The sequence below is a fragment of the Hyperolius riggenbachi genome, chromosome 4, assembly GCF_040937935.1.
Source record: "Hyperolius riggenbachi isolate aHypRig1 chromosome 4, aHypRig1.pri, whole genome shotgun sequence".
Classification (NCBI taxonomy): domain Eukaryota; kingdom Metazoa; phylum Chordata; class Amphibia; order Anura; family Hyperoliidae; genus Hyperolius; species Hyperolius riggenbachi.
Genome location: NC_090649.1, coordinates 124,077,834 through 124,098,159, shown reverse-complemented (window position 1 = coordinate 124,098,159; position 20,326 = coordinate 124,077,834). Strand labels below are relative to the sequence as shown.

Genomic DNA, 20,326 nt, shown 5'->3' with positions numbered 1-20,326 from the left:
AAGCAGGAGTGCCTGGAGGAAACCCACACAGACGAGTAGAACACACAAACTACATACAGATAGTGCCTGGATGAGATTCGAAGTGGGGACCCAGCGCTGCAAAGCGAGAGTGCTATCCTCAACGCCACCATCCCGACCATGTCATTCCAGCAGTGCAGTGGACTGCATGCAAATGTGGAGAATAAAGCTTCTTACCTGTCCAAGTGTGCAATGGTGACAATCTCTCCTCCTACATAGTAGTTGAGTCTGTTCACTGTGCTGGTGTAGATGAAACAGTCTCCAACCCACAGGCCGGTCTTCACTATTTCCTGAATTTCACCAAGAACCTGTAACAAAGTGGAGGAATCAGACATTCAGTGCCCCGCTTTGTACATGAGACATTTCCTTGCATTGAAGAACATCCACGGCTATAATCACTATTTAATTCCTAGCATAAATCCAGGGGTTTATCTGACTGCCATGTGGAGTCAAAAAGGAATTTTTCCCCTTTTAAGAATTAATTGTCCCAATCCTAGATAAGTGTTTTTCACCTTCCTTTAGAACAACTGGGATATGTGTGAATGCCCGACAGTGACCTATTTTTTCTGGTGCAACTTGAAGGATGGATGACTTCTTATCAACCAAATCATGATCTAATGTGACCCCCATGTGGCAAATCCCAACCTCCTAGTAGGCAAATTCTTAAATGAATCTAGCCCAGGTTTTCTGGACCTTTTATGCTATCCTGACTGGGCATCACTGCCGATGCCTTAGCAAATCTGGGGTAAACTATTTCAGCCAGAGGATCGACATTACCATCAGAAAACAAGAAAAACATTATCTCCACAGCCATAAATGAGGGATGGCAAGATCCACATTTTCTTATCATAGGTTCAATGTAAAGCCCCACTCAAAGGACCAATATGCTTCTGGAAAGGTTCAGCACTCAGCTGTAGATTACATGTTTGGTTATGTAGAAGCTAGTAAAAAGCCAAGACACTGGCCACTTCCTGGAGCATAATCTGTCTGTGCTACAGCTTGCAGTTTTCTCTGAAAGATCAGCTCTGTGCCTTCCCCCGGAAAGCTGATGCAATCCAAGCAGCAGCTCCAGTTACAGAGCAAAGACTCAGCCCTGCAGCTGCAGAACATTTGATCAAAATTAAGAGATTTTCTGAAGTGTTCCCTTTCATATGAAATTACATTTCTGCATTTTGACCATGAAGCTATTCATCTCTATAGAAGTGTTCCGGGGGAAGGCCTTTAAAACAAAGCTGTAAGGTAAAAATGTTATTTTATTAATACATATGATGACAAATACAGTTTACAGGCACTTCATACCTCAAATGCATCCTCTATGCCATCCTCAGAAACTCCTTCATGGGTCTCCTGTGCTGCAGCTACTTTTTCAGACATGTATTTAAGAATGAAGAATGATTCCTCTGTGGCAATACAGACTAGTTCTCCAGAATCTGACCAGAAAATCTACAAAACAAGAACAGCATAGAGTATTACACACTTACTATTACTGGCTATTCTACACAGGCTGAGGTTTGTCAGACCTCTACTGACAAATTCACTACAGGAGTTGCTGGACTATGAACTGCTGCTTCACATCTTAACAGCTGTTTAGTACTTCTGTTCTCATTCTGTAAACTTACATGTTTGGGTTGGATTTCTATCCTACGTATAAGCTCTGTATTCTCCCAGTCATAGAAGGCCAAACCGTTTGCAGATCGAACTCCCAGAAGAAAACCGCCATAGATACCTGAGGAGAGAGAAAGAAGGGGAAAAAAGTGATCTTGTGTATAGTACAGATCACTGAAGCAAATCTGCATGTCAGTCCAAAGCTAAATACATTCCTGGGAGCCCAGCGCTTGCTAAATGCTGCTCTACACAGGAGATAAGATGCCACCATTACAACCACTTTTTACAATGAGGCATATTTATCAACTGCCAGTAAAATTTATCTGCGCAGAGAGTGCATGTAAATTTTACTGAAAGTACTTAATGGATGAAGTTTTGTAACACTCATGATACTTTTGTATAACATTCGTAACTTATTGTGTAAATACTGGTAAAATATACAGGCTGTGTAAATTTTACTGGCAGTTAGTAAATGAAATATGTTTATATTGACAGCACCAACCTTCTGCTCCAAAGTCTGGCTTGAAATATTTCTTCTCTTTGAAATTTTTGAAAATCTTCACAATACTAAGGTTTTCACGTGTTGCGTATCTGCAAGGAGACAAGAGGCCTCTTGTAAAGCAGACCAGCAATGCAAACCTTTTTTTTGTTTGGTTTTCTTTTAGTGGTATGAAAAGGTAGACATACATACAGTCAACAAATAATATACCATTACATAATATAAAATTTACACGTACAACATAATTTATTGAGAGCTTTAGGAGGTAAAAATTGCCTCCAGGAAATGCAAACTATTAGAACAACCTAAGAACAATATGAACTTGCTACTTCAAACAGAAGTGTGAAGAGTGCCAAACAAAATTCCCTTGCAGTGTTCTTCCCAGAAATTTCTTCCAGCTGGGTGGCATGAAAAAGTAGCCGGGTGGAGCACCCAGCTAAAACAGCCTGGGGAGAACACTGGCTTGTGTATGTTATTACCACAACTCGAATTCTGGCCACTTTAGGGCCTGGCTGGCCAAAATGCAAAGTAGCCATTTCAGCCTGTGTTACAATACCAAATACCAGCGACACAGGCTGCAATAAGAGCTTACAGAGACATGCACACACGCACACACGGAATGACAGAGCCCCGCTGAGACTTGAGCCAGTTTTGCCGAATTGGTAGGTAGGTAGGTATGTGCACATAATATATATATCATGGTCTCTGTCACCTTCAATGGGAAAACTAACAATTTTGCAATTTCTTTTTTTACTGCTCTGCAAATCTGTGTTAATATTTGCCTATGAATTACTTACTTCTATTTCGGTTGTTTTAAAATACATAAAAGCTTGATTCAGCCAACCATAACATCATGGCAAGGATTTAGTGAGGACACAACATGCGACTTACTCAGAAGAGTCGTGAGCCCATGCAAATTCCTGTGCAGTTCCGAAGCTCTTGTTCCTCAGTGCCATAGCTGTATATATAATGTATTCTCCATCTCCACACACTACCACGAACCTGAAACAAAACAGCAGCTGCTAAGAACACACTAGAATTATCAGCAATACATGCAGTGTCGTGTCAGTCATGTATACTGCAGTGTACAGATCATGTGACTCACCTGCCATTGGGATTGTGTTGGATGGTCTGGGGATAGATCTCACAGCTGCCCATATCCTTCACCGCCAGCGGAAGCCTTTCTCCGTCCTTGATCTCTGTTTCTCCCATGGCTTTCAGATTTGCCTGCTGCACCTCAGAATGCTTGGCCCAAATGATCTTTCCATTTGCATCCATAGACATTGCTGGCTCTTCACGGCCCAGCTAGAAAAGGAGAAAAGTCACATGTTTCTACACCAGCACTACAGAGGTTTTGTTAATTGGTTATCTCCCCCTCTTGCAAAAGTGTCGTGGAAGTTTCCAGCCTTACTAGGGTTGCTAGGATGAACCTAAGGTGAGAGGGTTATGGAGGCTGCCATATTTATTTCCTTTTACACAAAACCAGTTGTCTAGCAGTCCTCCTAATCTTGTGTTTCTAATACTTTTAGCCATAGACCCTGAACAAGCATGCAGCATATCAGGCAAAACCCTAGAACGAGCATTTGGCTAATCCAGTAAAACCTGAGCCAGACACTACTTATGCCAGAAGATCAAAAGGGCTGCCAGGAAACTGGCATTCTTTAAAAGGAAATAAATATGTCCGCCTCCATGAGGTTCTCTCCTCGGGTACCCTTTAATGGATGTGTAGATGGGAGTAGTCTGTTAAAGAAGCCTATTAGTTAAGGCTTGAGAGGTAAGGTGCTGTGCAGAAACGGAAGTAGGGTGGATGGAGGTGCCAACCACACTTTTCACAGTTTTATTCATAGAAGTAAGGCCTTCCAAAGCTGCCACAGCGCTTACCTATAGATAAATACCCAAATCAACTGTAGCTGCTTGGGTGAGACAGAATAGGGATCAGTCAGAGCAAAAATAATTCTGGATCATTTCTAAATTGGAATGTACAATTTAGGTCTCCTTTAACCACTTCACGCCATGGACTGATGTGCACAAATGAGCCTGTGCATGTATGCTTTAGTGGAATAGCAATAGTAACTTACCTTAACAATAATGCTGCCCTCATCATAACCAAGGGCAACATTGTTGGATCCCCGGAGTCCACATACACACCAGACCCGCTCCATGCCATAGTTCAAGGTACTCTCAAGTCGGTAAGTGCTGGAATGCCAAATCCTAACAGTGCCTGAGGAGAAAAAAAAAAGTAAAAATTTAAAGAATGGGGATATTCTCTAACATCACACTGCTTTAACCCTTTCCCACCATCGAAAATAGACAGGGAAGTTTCCTAAAGTAAAAAACAAACAAAAAAACTATCCCTTTGATCACCATAATTGGCCAAAAGCAGTGATTGGGACCTAAATGTTAAATCCAGCTAGAGCGTCGCCCAGTAAACAATTTGGGCCTGGGAGATAGCCTGAAGCTTTGTAGCGGAGAAAAAGGCAGCTTTGGCGGGGGGGGGAGGGGAGGGGGGTAAGTGATCTGGCTCTGGGGATTCAGCTATGTAGCCTGATTGGCTGTCCGGTTACTGTTTACTTCTACACATAAAACTTACAAAACAACATTTCTTACCAAGGTGTATAATAATTATGAAATCTATAGTGGGCTGTACGTACCATCTTCAGAACCTGTGATGATAATGGGCAGCTCAGGATGGAAACTAACGCAGGACACATTCTGTGCGTGTCCCTCCAGAGTCTGCACACACGTTTTATTCTATACAAAAAGAAAATAAATGAAAGATTATTAACAACCTGGTGAAAGATTTCAAAGAATGATTCGGCAACAATAAAGCAAGCCTGTAAGTTTTGAAAAGCTAAAAAAGGAAAAAAAAAAAATTACTTGCCTAAATCCATATATCTTCAGGATCGCCTCTGCCCCATTTTTGCCACTTTTAATATCTAAAAATCTAGAATTGGTTTTTATCTGGCAAGATGGGCGTGGCATCTTCCCAGATATAATCAAATTTTATAAATGGATTTTCAATTAAATGAAGACGTGGGGAGAGGCAAACATGGGACAGAGGGGGTCCCGAAGACATCTGGTTTCAGCTAGTAGGTTTTTTTTTTTGTTTAGTTTTTCAGAGTGTAGCCTGGCTGCAGGCGTACGAGAGATAACGGCGTGGGAGACTTGGGCGCAGGATACAGCCGGTATGGCTGATCCTGCTGTTGAACTAGTCCTGGCCGTATTAAATACTATTCCCCCCTCCAGGCCGCCATGGATGGTGGGGAATGAAATAATTTGGCTTCCAGCAATTGATGGAAGCCGAATTATTGTGTTTTAAAATGAACTTCAGTTCCGTCTTCTGATGGCGCCGAAGTTACTCCCTGTGCGCTGCTATAGCCGTAATTCCTATTACGGCCTATGGTGGCGCCTGCTGCGCCCAAGTCTCCGGCGCTGGATTAACAGTGTTCGGGCTGCAGGAGATGCATCATTAGCTGCAGGAAGCGGGGAAGGGTGTGTGTCTTTAGCTGCAATGGGAGCGCACTGCCCGTGCACTAGGTGTTCCCACTGCAGCCGAAGCTTCCCCTTCCTGATGGAATGCATCCACAAGCTGTAAATAATGGTGCACAGCAGACACTGGGGGCAGCAATGTATGGCGGGACAAGGGCATTGGCAGGGCTAAAGCTGCAAGGCTAAAAATCGCTTCAGATACCCTTTAAGTGATTTTAGTGGATCCACACATATAAATCCACTATTTTAGCCTAAAACAGAGGTAATTAAAGTACAGATGTAATTTCTTAACCTAAAACACTTTTGTTCTAGCCTAAAAAGCTATATGAAAACAATCTCATAGGTCTTGCAAGTCTGCTAGCTCTCTCTCCTCCCTCCTGATGACTCATGCAGTATAGGTGGAGAGCAGAAGCCCATGTGTGTAAGCAGGTTCAGCTGTGACTCCTTAACTGGTAATCTGAACTTGAATATGGCTAGATAAAATAAGTAAGAAGAAACAGCATCTGCTCGGTTATAAAACACTTTTGTTTGTGGAAATAATGCATTCATATGCATGGTTCACTACCAGGTTATTTTCAGCACAATCCAGTAGCTTTATTTTTGATGTCATACTATAGCCGCCAGAATACCAGAGAGCACTGGAAACCATACTCTGCACCTGGATTATAAACATACTAGCAGTTTACAGCAAGCTATAATTACTCTCACTAACCTGATAGTCCCAAATCTTCACAAGCCTGTCGTCAGCTCCAGAGATGAGGTAAGGCTTGTCACCACCACTATAATAATCAATGCAATTCACACCTTTCTCATGCCCCTCCAAGGTAAAGTTGGGGGAGGAGGATCCAAGCTGCCAAACCTACACAGAAGAATTTGTAAAATGATGCATGAGCAGCACATATAAGTTAGTTATATGAGAACACACAGATACTTGCCATACCTTAATTGTTCGGTCAAGGGAGGCACTTGCAAACTGGTTGTTGTCTTTAGGGTTGATGACAATCTGCATAACGTAGTGTGTGTGGCCTTCAAACACCTGGGAGCAGGTCCATTTCTTATCCCAATCCCAAAGTTTAATCATCATATCATCTGCAGGAGACACAAACTATTACCACACTTGTATATTGCAATCCTGTCACATGAACAATACTAGACTGGGAGAGACAAAGGTCATTTCACTTCATTACTCCTATCTTACCACTGCTGGTCAGGATGTAAGGCTGTGTGGGATGTACAGCAATGCAGCGGATGTAGTCAGAGTGGGCCTCAAACAAGTGAACACGCTCCAGTGTGTTGTAGTTGAACACTCTAATCTGCATGTCATCCTGGAGAGAGAGAAGGCACAGCAGTGAACTGAGGTCCTCACATTCACACACAATCTATGTACTGTTATACAAATAACTTGCTCATGAGTACTGAAGACATTTGTCTGTAGGAATAAGATGACCACTTATTTTCAGTCTAAAGAGGAGTAAAAAAGGCTGACACCACCCAAAGTAGAAAAGTAAAAATTAGCTCTTTATTAATCAGTCATTAAAATGACAGCATGGTCAAAAATAGGCTCTAGCGGCGACAGCCCACTGTTTCGAGCTGCTATAGCTCTTTTTCAAGCCGTTCAGCTTGAAAAAGAGCTATAGCAGCTCGAAACAGCGGGCTGTCGCCGCTATAGCCTATTTTTGACCATGCTGTCATTTTAATGACTGATTAATAAAGAGCTAATTTTTACTTTTCTGCTTTGGGTGGCGCCAGCCTTTTTTTGCTCACAATTTTTGAGGATTCTGAGGATACAGGAACCCAAGGCTTGGGCACACATTAGTTCCGTCCTATGGATGAGTGCTCCTCCAACTTCTATTTTCAGTCTAAAGAGGAGGAATGATAGGTGGAATAGAATGACCTGGCTGATGTGCAAAATGAAAAATTACTTTAGAAGCACTTTATTAACAGGCTAGCCACATACAAATCAAATCAAGTCCAGATTAAAGCGGGATTGTCAGGCACAAAATCAAATTCCGTTTACCCACTGCGCTGTTTATTTTGCAGCCTGGAACCTGACTCTGCATTGCAAGCACTCCAATCTTATCAGAAATGTTTCTGCTGTAATAAATCTTATCTCAGTCAGCCACAAGAAAGAAGCTCGTCATCACCCCTCCCGCATCCCACTGATTGGCTGAGGGAAGTTCAGTGTGACACGAGGCTGAGAAGGGAGAAGCTGCTAAAATATGATCTATGTTGTGCTCACGTCACGTGTTTACAGTTCTCTCTTTATTTACTATATATAAAAAAAGAAAACAAAAAACAAACTATTTACTATATAAAAATCACTGAAATGAAATCGAAGTGGACAGTACACACTGCTAATGGGTTAAAACTCAATCTACCAAGGTTCTCCAGGGCAGGAGAAAATTGTAAACTATAGTAAGTGATTCTGCAAACCTGGTGTAATGGATTGCGGAAACACCGCCGCGCGATCTGACAGCGAGGCGGCTGTTTCCGCGTTCAGACCGGCGGTTTCTCTGCAGTAGCATGCGTCTGGTTTGTCTGAGCCTAGTAGTGCACACAGATGGAGAGCTACGCGCGCGCTAACAGGCAGGCCCTTTATGCCAATAGGAGAGGGATCAGAGCGCAGGAGCTGATTGGCTGAATGGGACTGGGCGGCGCTGGGGAGCGCTCTACTATATATACTTCTTGCTTGTCAGTTGCTGGTTGTCTGCCGTTGCGAATGCTTATGTGTTAGCACTCAGACCATAGTCAGATCCCACAGTGTGTTAGAACCAGGTGGACCTGGGAATTCACACTTAGCCAGATTACTGTGTTATTGCTGTGTTATTCTTTAGACCAGTTCCAGGGTGTAGAGACCACGGACCTCACACCCAAGATTAGGGATACTGTGTCATTGCTCTGTTATTCTATAGATCAGTTCCTGAGTGTTGAGACCACGGACCTCACACTCTAGACTAGGCCTCTGCTAAATATCTGTTATGACCTATTGCTCTGTTGACCCTTCTCCTGCTCTCTGATTCGGTACTTTCGCATATCTGATTACCTGTTGCCAACCCTGCCTGTCCCTGGTTACCGAATAAGCCTTCTGTCTCTGTACCTTATCTGCTCGTGTGTTGCCGACCCGGCCTGGCCGACCCTTCTACCTGTGGCTCCCCCCCCCCCCCCCCGGTGGGGTGTCCAGTAATTGCAGGGACTCTCTGCAATCCAGTTAGGGACTCTATCCCATAGGAGTCCTTTGACTGCGGTAGAGTCTGACTCCCAGCAGTTCAGGGAATCACTGGCTCTCTGGTTATCTCCAACCCTTAGGAAATACCCGTTATACAGTCTAGGGTCACCTGCTCCTCAGGTGATCCAGACTCATATACTGTTGCACCAAACACTTACACTTCATCAGGTGTCCAGAGGTTAGTTATACTTGTATTATTGGTGATTCTGCAGATCACCACATAATCAGGTATATATCTGTATTTTTGGTGATACTGCAGATCACCAATAATCAGATTCTCTCTGTGTGCTGACACCAATCGTTACACCTGGCCTGGGTTAAAGAACAAGTGACACCCATGCTAACCTAGAAATAAAAAACACACATATAAGATAAATACTAGTTTTACTTGCATAACAGATGTATTGCACTGTCCACGTTATGATTCCTTTGAATTTTATAAAAGAAAAGCAGAGAATCCTGTTCTAGACAGTTTCAATATTGGTTACCTTTGAATGAAGCTAGTCCTGACATTTCCTCCCTCACTTTTTTCTCCTCTTGATAATTGTGTATTCTTTACCCGCCCTCCTCCCAGAGTCTTCAGACACTCCCACTGAGGTCTATACTAGGAAGTGCACTGTATTATGTCATTAGAAGGAGGGGGGAAATGAAGGGAAGAGGAGGAATATATTATAGATAAAAAAGACCCCCCCCCCCCAGCATGCAACTGTTTTGCCAGCCGATGGCAATGGGAATTAAAGGGCCAGTGCTCCTAAGGTATGTGATAACGCCACACCATAACGGCAGAAAAAGTTTTGAAGGCAGGATTAGCATCTTTATCACTTAATACACACAGACCAGTTGCTGTTGAAATTTGATTTTTATGGTGACATACCCGCTTTAAAGCGGATCCGAGATGAAAAACGAACTAGAACAAGTAACTTGCCTATATATCTTATCTAAAGTTTAGACAGTTTACACAGCAAATATAGCTGCAAACAGCTTCAATAGAATATGATTATTTCTTCTTGTGATACAATGACAGCAGCCATGTTTGTAAACATTACACAGAGGCAAGCTTATCTGCATCTTCAGCACTCCGCCTGTGAAAAAAACTAATCCCCTCTCATCCTCCTCCTCCCCTTTGCAATCTCTGGCTAGTAATACTTCCCCCTTCTCCTGCCCAGACTGAGCTCCCATGAGCCCTTGCTACTGTCTGAAAATGCCAAGGCTCTCTGAAAAGCTGTGGGTGAGGCTTGTTTAGTTAATAAGGAATTCAAGTATTAAAACAAAAAAAGTATTTGGCTTGAGGAATGCCCTATAAACAATAGGAAAGGAACACAATTATGCAACGAGTAAAAGTTAATCTTGGATCCCAGACCTTGCTCCAGAAGAAAAAAAAACTGCTGAAATGAGTTTAAAACACTGAAAATACAGAAGCCTCAATGGAAATTAGGCAAAGTGTGAAGATATTATTTGCATATTAGGATTTATAGCCATTTCCCATATACAGTACACCAAATTTGATAATTGTGTACTTGAGCCTAAAAACGTTAAGAATTCTCCTTGTTCCGTGCATAGTGCTAACATCATTGGCAATATGGCAGCTTACATGCATGAAAACACAGACAGCAGAAATCTGGCATTAGGTGTAGAAAATATTTGTAAAGCTTACTGCTCCTGTGACAACCCAGTTCTTCCGGGCTACGAATTTTGCTGCTCTGACTGGCAGATCACAAACTTCAAACGTTTTTACAAGTGTCTGGAAGAGAAAGAAAAGTATTTAATACACATTTCATTTTTAGTTTTATGAATTCTTTTTTTCCCACAGCATTACAAATGGATACTTAAAGCAAACACATGATGAAGTTCTGGATGTATTCAAATCAATGTGCTCCCAAATGTAAACTAATCACATCCCCTCTCTTTAAAGCGGACCTGAACATAGAACGTCCTCGCTGCTCTAGAAGATAAGCAACAGCACAATAACCTTTTAAGAAAAACATTTGTTACAGCTGATACAAATCCTAAAATAAATCTGCATTGTGTCTACTTCCTGCTTTCATGGAAGCAGACATATTGTTAACAACCTGTGCTTTCAAATGAGCTTATCTGCCGTGGCAGTCAGCGGACACAGGGGAGAGATCAAATAACTTGTGATTAGACAAAAATGAGGGGAAATTAAACATGCTAAACTCTCTAAATACATGCAGGGTGCATTTCTCTGTGTTTTCCTTCTGTCCTGTTCAGATCCACTTTAAAATGGTTATGGAGGTGAGTATTTATCAGTGATGTGCAGCCGTTTCCAGATGCAATTGTGTTTCTGCTCTATTCAGTACAACCAAATGTGACTTTGCAAGTGCACCATAAATCGCATAGCAAGCGCACAGGAAAAAGGTTTGCCGGTTTCCAGCGCACATTGCCTTTTGTAGTGAAAACCGAAGTTACTGCTTGAATTGGACTAAACTGATATTGCAATCCTGCATGTTATGATACCAATGCAAGTCAATCTGCCACAATGCATTAACACTGCGTCATTGCACAGTTATCACTGCTGGAAGCCACTCTCAAAACTTTAGCTTTATTCCCTTCTTTAACCTCTTCTGGACCACACTAATTCAAATCTACACCCCATTATCCCTGTCAGGGCGTAGATTTCAATTAGCGAATCTTATTAGCTCACATTGATCACAGGGTCAGAAGCCAATGAAATTGGTTCCTGACCAGGCTAACGGAGCTCTGCTGTCATAGCGATGGCAGAGCGAGTGAGCTTAAGTGACAAGAGAGCGGCACAATCAGTGGATCCATGCGGCATGATGTCGGTAGGCCCCGATTTTTTATGGCAGCGGTCTCTGGTCCTTAAAGTAAAGAGATGAATCATAAAAATAAAAAAAATAAAAAATAATACATATCCGGGGCTTCCTCCAGCATGATTGCTCCCTCGTTGCCGTTCTCCCCCTCCTGGATCTTAGGTAACGGGTCCTAGTATCTTGGCCAGTCGGGGCTTTCTGCGCATGCACAGCCTGGCTCGCCCCACTCCCATCACCGGGAGCTTTCTACGACTGTGCAGTACTACTGTGCAGGTACAGAACTCTCCTGGCACAGCCGCACTAGCCTGACTGGCGGAAGATACCAGGACCCGTTACCGAAGATCCAGGAGGCGGTGGACAGCACCGAGGGAGCGATCAGGCTGGAGGAAGCCCCTGGTATGTGTGATTTTTTTTTTTAATGTTTCGTCTCGCATATGGAGGCTGCATTATCCATTTCCTTTTAAACAATACCAATTGCCTGGCAGCCCTACTGGTCTATTTGGCTGCAGGAGGATCTGAATCAGACCAGAAACAACCATGCAGTTAATCTTGTGAGATCTGACAATGTCAGAAACACCTGATATGCTGCATGCTTGTTCAAGATCTATGGCTAAAAGTATTATAGGCACAGGACAGGATCAGCATGATAGCCATGCAACTGGTATTGCTTAAAAGGAAGTAAATATGGCAGCCTCTATATCACTTTCACTACAGTTGTCTTTTAAGTGGCCAGAGACTACTGGTACACAAGTGGTTAAAGCAGACCTGAACTGAAAAATATACAAATTAGTCATACTTGGAGCTTCCTCAGTGCCCAATATTCTCCGTGGCCCTACAGTTTGTTGGCCTCCCCTCTGTCTTGGTGCTTTTCCCTTTCTTGCCTGAAGGGCACATGGTATGTCCACTCATGTGCATCCCTGTGGTCGCAGGAGCATCAAGCAGGAGCATCCTGGGCATGCAAGGTTGCAACAAAATGCATCACTAGTTTTCAGGCTAGCAACATGTCTGTACAACACTGAAAGAGTCTCCCAAGGGATTGAGTCCTGATTTCTAGAGATGATAGAAAATGAGCATAAGCACCTCAATTTCATTGGCTGCAGAACCATACTTACAAATGTATGTGCAGTTGTCCTGGTGCTTACCTGAGCTCTCCAAAAGGCTAAATGCCTCTGCATACCCCTTCCCCATTATATTCACTGTCATATGTAAATTAACATGTTTCACAACATGAAGGCACCAGCAGATGACACATTACCTGAGTCTCATGGTTCCATACACAGACACTGCCATTGTACAGGCTAGCCAACATCCATGGCTCCGTTGGGTGTAGGTCGACACTCTTCACTCGGTCAGACCGAGCGGTCAGCTTCCTCTTGATGTCAAGTCGCAGAGGCTGTATGCAAAGAAAACAATCTTTATCATCAGAAATCATCATCATCTCATCATGCATAGATTAGTGGTTTTCCAAAATATGTGCCCTACACATTTCCATTGCGGGTAGAATGAATTAACCAACTGTAGCCATATAGAAAGTAACAGAGCCAATGACCTGTACATCCAGTTGCAACTGGAAGGGAAGAAAAACAGAAAGCCGATGTCATGGTTTAGGTGCATTGGCTACATGTTCTCTGGAATTTGTTGAGGATTGTATCTATAAAGAATGTGATTCATTGATGAGAACATCTTCTGCAGTATACCTTATGTACCTGTGTTATAAAAATGGCTACATTAAAAAAAAAAAAAAAAAAAAAATAGGTCTGGTATTCTGATACTGAACAACAAATGAGAAGATATTCCAACTAAAAATTTCTTACGGGGCAGTTGAAGTTGTTAAAAAATTAAAGCCCATGTCCAGTTTTCCCAATTTAGCTCGACCTAACACAAAGGAGGCCCTTCCCACAACTATCTACAAGGGTCTTCTGTTTGAATTATTACATCGCTATATCTCTGAGCAGTCTATGCTTTTCCTCCTTACACCAGCCTGGTTAACTGAGTGGACATAATTTGCATCAATCCTCATTACAGCTCAGTGACCATCCCTATCCCAGTCTAGTTATGCTAGATTGCAAAAGCCAACATTTTCTCCTCCAATTTTAGCTTATTATTTCACTACGTTTCTCCGTTTATAGTTTTTAGCGCAAAATAAGTTAACTTTGCACATTTTTTCATCAAATAGAAGTGTAGGGCAGGGAGCACACTTATCGGATTTGAGCACGTTTTGCCACACACAGGACATTGTAGCCAGTGGCCCTCTGGGGAATCACAAGGAGTCCAGCTCCGCAATCTTAAAATTGGACAGATTTCAGCTTTTTCCATATGGTGCGCACATTCATAATGTATTCCGCTGCATTCAAAAATATCATGAATGAACGTGGAAAATCATGTGCGGGGAAACCGATATCACAAAGTTCGATCACAGAACAGACGCAGAACCATAGAAACCCAGGAATCATCCAACTACACTTGCCAAATGTTCCCCAGCAGATTCAATCTGATTACAGCAATTGACCCATGTCTTCCTGATGATAGTTTTGATCATTTTCCTTCACGCCTCACTGCATCCAGCTTCCCCTCCGCCTTGCCGATTAAACCCCCGTTTGGAACTCTGCTTTGGATGGTGCGCATCCTCTGGCCTTCTCTGAAATTTCTACACAGCAGTGTGTAGCAGCCGTCACCAGGAGCAACCTGGGCATGCACAGTTCTGATTTTTTTCCAAACTGTGCATGCCCAGGATGCTCTTGGCTATGTCTGCTGTGCAAAGCAACGCGCCAGCGTCCAACTGGTCCCAGCCAAGGCTAGGAACAGGGCATACTGCGGCAAGACAGTGGAGAGGCTGGAAGCAGTATGGAGCCCGATGAAGCTGCCAGCCCCCCTTCCCGCCGTACACTTTAGGCAATCCCACCATCTGTCTTACCAGCACTGTCCATCTTAGACTAAACTTCCTGTATACCCCGCATATAGGCCCACCCCCATCCCACTTTCGTCCTAAAGAAAAAAAAGAGAAAATCCTTGACCCACCAATAAACCAACCCGCCAATGTGGCAATCCATGCAGAGTGCGAATTGAAGCATGCTGGTAGAAGCATATCTCCTTGCTCCAGATCTGGTCCCCCCAGTGTGGCTGGATGGTGTAACGGTTAAGGGCTCTGCCTCTGACACAGGAGACCAGGGTTTGAATCTCGGCTCTGCCTGTTCAGTAAGCCAGCACCTATTCAGTAGGAGACCTTAGGCAAGTCTCCCTAACACTGCTACTGCCTATAGAGCGCGTCCTACTAGCTGCAGCTCTGGCGCTTTGAGGAGAAAAGCGCAATATAAATGTTATTTGTCTTGTCTCATCTTCCCGGCAGCTTCTCAACTGACCACTAGAGCTTAATCATGTGACTCCAGTGGGCCTGGACCTCTAGCGGCAAGTTAAGAAGCTGCTGCAGAGATATGAGGGTGCAACCTGGCGTAAGGACATGTAGACATGCTTCCATCTGCGCACTCCGCATAGGGAAGTCCTAATCTTGGTATAGCCGCAAAAAAGCCGACTTCCACACATACACACACTTTACACCCAAAATTTGGGTGCAAAAAAAGTCAGTTTATTTACGGTGATCTACAGTAAATTATATGATTATGAGTTTAATCTAATTTGGGAGATGTTAAAAAGTGGGGTGAGCCACAAACAATTGATTCTATTTCATCTATTGGCTTTCAATGGAGAAAGTAGGTGCCCATCAAGGATACAATCTTTATTGTACAATCTTACCAACTTCATGCAATATAAGGTACTATGTAAAGTATCTGTTAGTGTATTTATCCAATTTACTCTTCTACTACATGTATTTGGCAATATTGTATCATTTGTGAACTCCCTAATGCTAGGTACACACCATACAATTTTCTATTAGATTTTCTCTTAAATTTACCTGCCAGCCAGATTTACCTACAACATGGAAAAAAGCTAACAGAAGACTAACAGAAAATTGTATGGTGTGTACCTAGCATAAAGCCCCATCTACACGATACGATTCTTTGTGAGATTCGATTACGATTCTATTTATGATCCGATTAAATCCGACATGTCCGATCGAGATTCGATTTGCCATTGTTTTGCAATGGCAAATCAAATTAAATCAAATCGAATCCCGATCAGACATGTCGAATTTAATCGGATAGTAAATTGAATCGTAATCGAATCGCACAAAGAATCGTATCGTGTAGATGGGGCTTAAAACTGCTGCCATTCTAAAAGGTACACAATCTTACCACTTCTTTGTAACATTACGGACTATATAAAGTATCCATTCAAAGTATATTCACTCAGTTCACCATTCTACTATATATATTTGGTAAGATTCTATGATTTGTGGGCTATTCTAAAATCTTTTATGTAATATTAGGAATAGGAATGTAATATTAGGAGCTATCTAAAGTATCTACTCAAAGTAAACTGCTGCAAAAAATAAAGGGAACACAAAAATAAGACATCCTAGATCCGAATGAATGAAATATTAAACACTTTGTTCTTTACATAGTTTGGTGCTGACAAAAAAAAAAAAAAAAAAAAAAAAAAAATCACACAAATTATTAATGGAAAGCAAATGTATCAATCCATGGAAGTTTGGATTTGGAGTCGCATTCAAAATTAACGTGAAAAAAAACACAGGCTTATCCAACTTTGATGTAATGTCCTTAACCAGCCTGGCGGTATGGACGAGCTCAGCTCGTCCAACACCGCCAGCGGCTGCCGCTCAGGCCCTGCTGGGCCGATTTTAATGAAATAAAAAGCAGCACACGCAGCCGGCACTTTGCCAGCCGCGTGTGCTGCCTGATCGCCGCCGCGAGCAGCGGCGAAAGAGGGTCCCCCCAGCCGCCTGAGCCCAGCGTAGCCGGAACAAAAAGTTCCGGCCAGCGCTAAGGGCTGGATCGGAGGCGGCTGACGTCAGGACGTCGGCTGACGTCGATGACGTCACTCCGCTCGTCGCTATGGCGACGATGTAAGCAAAACAAGGAAGGCCGCTCATTGCGGCCTTCCTTGTTTATTCTGGGCGCCGGAGGCGATCGGAAGATCGCCTCCGGAGCGCCCTCTAGTGGGCTTTCATGCAGCCAACTTTCAGTTGGCTGCATGAAATAGTTTTTTTTTTATTTAAAAAAAACCCTCCCGCAGCCACCCTGGCGATTTAATCAGAACGCCAGGGTGGTTAAAGAGAGTCTGAAGCGACTAAAATTTTTTATTCTTACCTCGTAGTTCACTTCAGTAGTCTTAGTAGAGGTAAACCGCTACATCCCCGTGGCAAAACGAGGGCTTTAGACCACCCCCAAATCCCCAGCGGAAAATCTGGGGAGCCCTTCCTGAAAGAGGCAGAATTTCTGCTGTAGCTAAGCCTCTACTGAAGTCAATCGCCGTGGTTCCCCGCCTCTCCCCACCCCTCTGAATCTTCCTTCACAGAGAGGGGCGGGGAGAGGCGGTGATCCGCATGGCGATTGATGTCAGTAGAGGCAGAGGTACAGCTCAAAAGCTCTGCCTCCTCGGGCAGCAAACTCCATGACCAAGAAAGTTGTGGATGTTTGCCCCGGGATTTGGGGGGTATAAACCCCTTGTTTTGCCACAGGGATGCAGCGATTTACATCTACTGAGACTCCTGAAGCGAACTACCAGGTAAAAATAATTTTTTTTTAATGGTTTAAGAGTCTCTTTAACACAAATCAAAATGAGGCTCAGTAGTGTGTGGCTTCCACGTGCCTGTATGGCCTACCTACAATGCCTGGGTATGCTCCTGATGAGGTTGCGGATCGTCTCCTGAGGGATCTCTCCCAGACCTGGTCTAAAGCATTCATCAACTCCTCAACAGTCCGTGGTGCAACGTTGTTGGATGTAGCAAGACATGATGTCCCTGATGAGCTCAATTGGATAAAGACCTGGGGAATGGGCGGGCCAGTCCATGGTGTCCATGCCTTTGTCTTGCAGGAACTGCTGACACACTCCAACCACGAGGTCTAGCACTGTCTTGCATTAGGCAGGGCAGTGGAGTCGGTACAAAAATCATCCGCCTCCTCAGTTTATGAAACCACCGACTTCAGGTATCCAAAATTGCTCTGACTCTCCGACTCCTTAATCTAATTTTTACAAATGCTACGGATTTAGTACAAAAATCATCCGACTCCTCAGTTTACTGAAACCACCAACAGACTCCAGGTACCCATAATTGCTCCGACCCACAGCCCTGAGCATATGGTCTCACAAGGGGTCTGAGGATCTCAACTTGGTACCTAATGGCAGTCAGGTTACCTCTGGTGAGCACATGGAAGGCTGTGCTACCCCAAAGCAATGCCATGTTGCAGGCAGCAGAAAGTTCTCCACGGTGTCGACAGACTGTCACATGTGCTCTCTGTGAATCTGCTTTCATCTGTGAAGAGCACAGGGCGCCAGTGGCAAATTTGCCAATCTTGATGTTCTATAGCAGATGCCAAACGTCCTGCATGGTGTTGGGCTGTAAGCACAACCCCCACCTATGGGCATTTTGCCCTCATGCCACCCTCATGGAGTCTGTTCCTGACCGTTTGAGCAGACACATGCACATTTGTGGCCCGCTGGAAGTTATTTTGCAAGGGTGTGCCAGTGCTCCTCCTGTTCCTCATTGCACTAAGGTGGAGGCAGGGATCCTGCTGCTGTGTTGTTGCCCACCTACAGCCTCCTCCACGTCTCCTGATGTACTGGCCTGTCTCCTGTTACTGCCTCCATGCTCCGGACACCATGCTGACAGACACAGCAAACCTTCTTGCCACAGTTTGCATTGATGTGCCATCTTGGATGACCTACACTACCTGAGCCAATTGTGTGGGTTGTAGACTCTATCTCATACTACCACTAGAGTGAAAGCACCACCAGCATTCAAAAATGACCAAAACATCAGCCAAAACCATTCCTTTATTGGGGATGTCTAGCTAATTGCCTATATTTTCCACATGTTGTCTATTCCATTTGCACAACAGAATGTGAGACTGACTGTCAATCAGTGTTGCTACCTAAGTGGATAGTTTGAGGTCACAGAAGTGTTATTGACTTGGAGTTACACTGTGTTGTTTTATGCCAGGGTCTCTAAATGTTGCACGGTTGGCCACTAGGTAAATGGGGTTAAAGGTTTGAAAAAGTGGACATAACCACCAACAGACAGTTACATTTAACCCACTGACTTTGTAGGAGGAAATCTAAACTGGTGTCAGGGCCCATGCTCACCAAAAAGTGCTAGCGTAATCGCAAACGCTCAGTACTTTTTGAAGTGATTTTCCTAGGCGATTCTAGGCATGTTTAGAGCAATTTTCGAATCATGCCTAGCAATTTTTGGCACATTTTGGTGCAGTGATTTTTATTTTTGTTACAATAGAGCTGTAACTGAACAGCTTCTGTAACAAAAACGCTTGGAAAACCGATCTGATCTAGTGCTTTTCAGAGCGATTTTCCCCTTTCCTATACTTAACATTGAGGCTGACTCGCCTCAGAAATCAGCAAGAAAAAATAAATAAATAAAATAAATAAATCACATCGCTCTGGTGTGCTCCCTCCCATGCAAATACATTAGCCAAGCACTTTTTAAAGTGCAAGCATTTTTAAAAAGCGCTCAGAAGTGCTCTTGGTGTGCACCAGCCCTCACTCACACTATAAATGCCCCAGGCTACCTAAACTTTGCACAGGTAGGTAGTCACTGGGTAACCTGCCTTTTAACCACTTGAGGACTGCAGGGCTAAAGCCCCCTAGTGACCAGGCCATTTTTAGCAAAATTGGCCACAGCAGCTTTAAGGCCAAGCTGCAGGGCCGCACAACTCAGCACACAAGTGATGCCCCCCCCCCCTTTTCTCCCCACCAACAGAGCTCTCTGTTGGTATAGTCTGATCGCTCCCCCCATGTTTATTTTTTTTTTTTTTAAATATTATTGTTTGGTTTTTTTGTTTTTTTTTAAAAAAACCTGTTTCTTTAAATTTATTTCTTCCCTCCCTCCCCACAGCCAGCCAATTATGGCGATCGGCTGTCATAGGCTTCTGCCTATGAGAGCCGATCGCTCTCTTGTCCCCCATGGGTGCAGCCGTGTCACTTGTCCCCAGTGCAGCGCTGCTGTTCATCGCAGGGCTGCACCTAGTAAATAGACGGCGTGATCGCCGTCTAACAGTCTCCCGAGCGGCAATAGCCGCTCGGAGACTGAAGGCGGGGCGGAGCGCCGCCCTCCGAGCATGAGATGTGCGCGATCTCATGCAAATTACAGCCCCAGGACTTTACACCAATTGGCGTTAGGCGGTCCTGGGGCTGCCGCCGCGGCCACGCCTATTGGCGTGACGCGGGCGGCAGAAGGTTAAGCTTCAAAAAGTAAGCAACACTATCAACAGCCAATCAGATTTATTCCCTCAATTTCAATGGGCAAATATAAACTGCTTCAATTCTCACACTTTAAAGCAGTGTTGCCAGACTTTGTACATTTAGACCCAGGTGACTGGGTGATGACAAACTACACTATATACAGTGGTTTGCAAAAGTATTCGGGCCCCCTTGAAGTTTTACACATTTTGTCATATTACTGCCACAAACAATCAATTTTATTGGAATTCCACGTGAAAGACCAATACAAAGTGGTGTACACGTGAGAAGTGGAACAAAAAATATACATGATTCCAAACATTTAAAAAAACAAATAACTGCAAAGTGGGGTGTGCGTAATTATTCAGC

The 20,326-nt window shown here is 43.7% G+C and overlaps 1 protein-coding gene across 1 annotated transcript in view; it reads right to left on the bottom strand.

Annotated features, from left to right (window-relative positions):
* Positions 1 to 20,326, bottom strand: part of COPB2 (COPI coat complex subunit beta 2) — a 32,514-nt gene that overhangs the window by 10,155 nt on the left and 2,033 nt on the right. The window contains exons 2-14 of the mRNA XM_068280536.1: positions 12,882 to 13,019; positions 10,492 to 10,578; positions 6,810 to 6,936; positions 6,552 to 6,700; positions 6,324 to 6,470; positions 4,774 to 4,873; positions 4,201 to 4,343; positions 3,228 to 3,427; positions 3,014 to 3,124; positions 2,126 to 2,214; positions 1,638 to 1,744; positions 1,318 to 1,461; positions 196 to 326 (exon numbers count right to left, since the gene is read on the bottom strand). Coding sequence (XP_068136637.1) covers positions 196 to 326; positions 1,318 to 1,461; positions 1,638 to 1,744; positions 2,126 to 2,214; positions 3,014 to 3,124; positions 3,228 to 3,427; positions 4,201 to 4,343; positions 4,774 to 4,873; positions 6,324 to 6,470; positions 6,552 to 6,700; positions 6,810 to 6,936; positions 10,492 to 10,578; positions 12,882 to 13,019 — 1,673 coding nt within the window. The remainder of the gene's footprint in view (positions 1 to 195; positions 327 to 1,317; positions 1,462 to 1,637; positions 1,745 to 2,125; positions 2,215 to 3,013; positions 3,125 to 3,227; positions 3,428 to 4,200; positions 4,344 to 4,773; positions 4,874 to 6,323; positions 6,471 to 6,551; positions 6,701 to 6,809; positions 6,937 to 10,491; positions 10,579 to 12,881; positions 13,020 to 20,326) is intronic.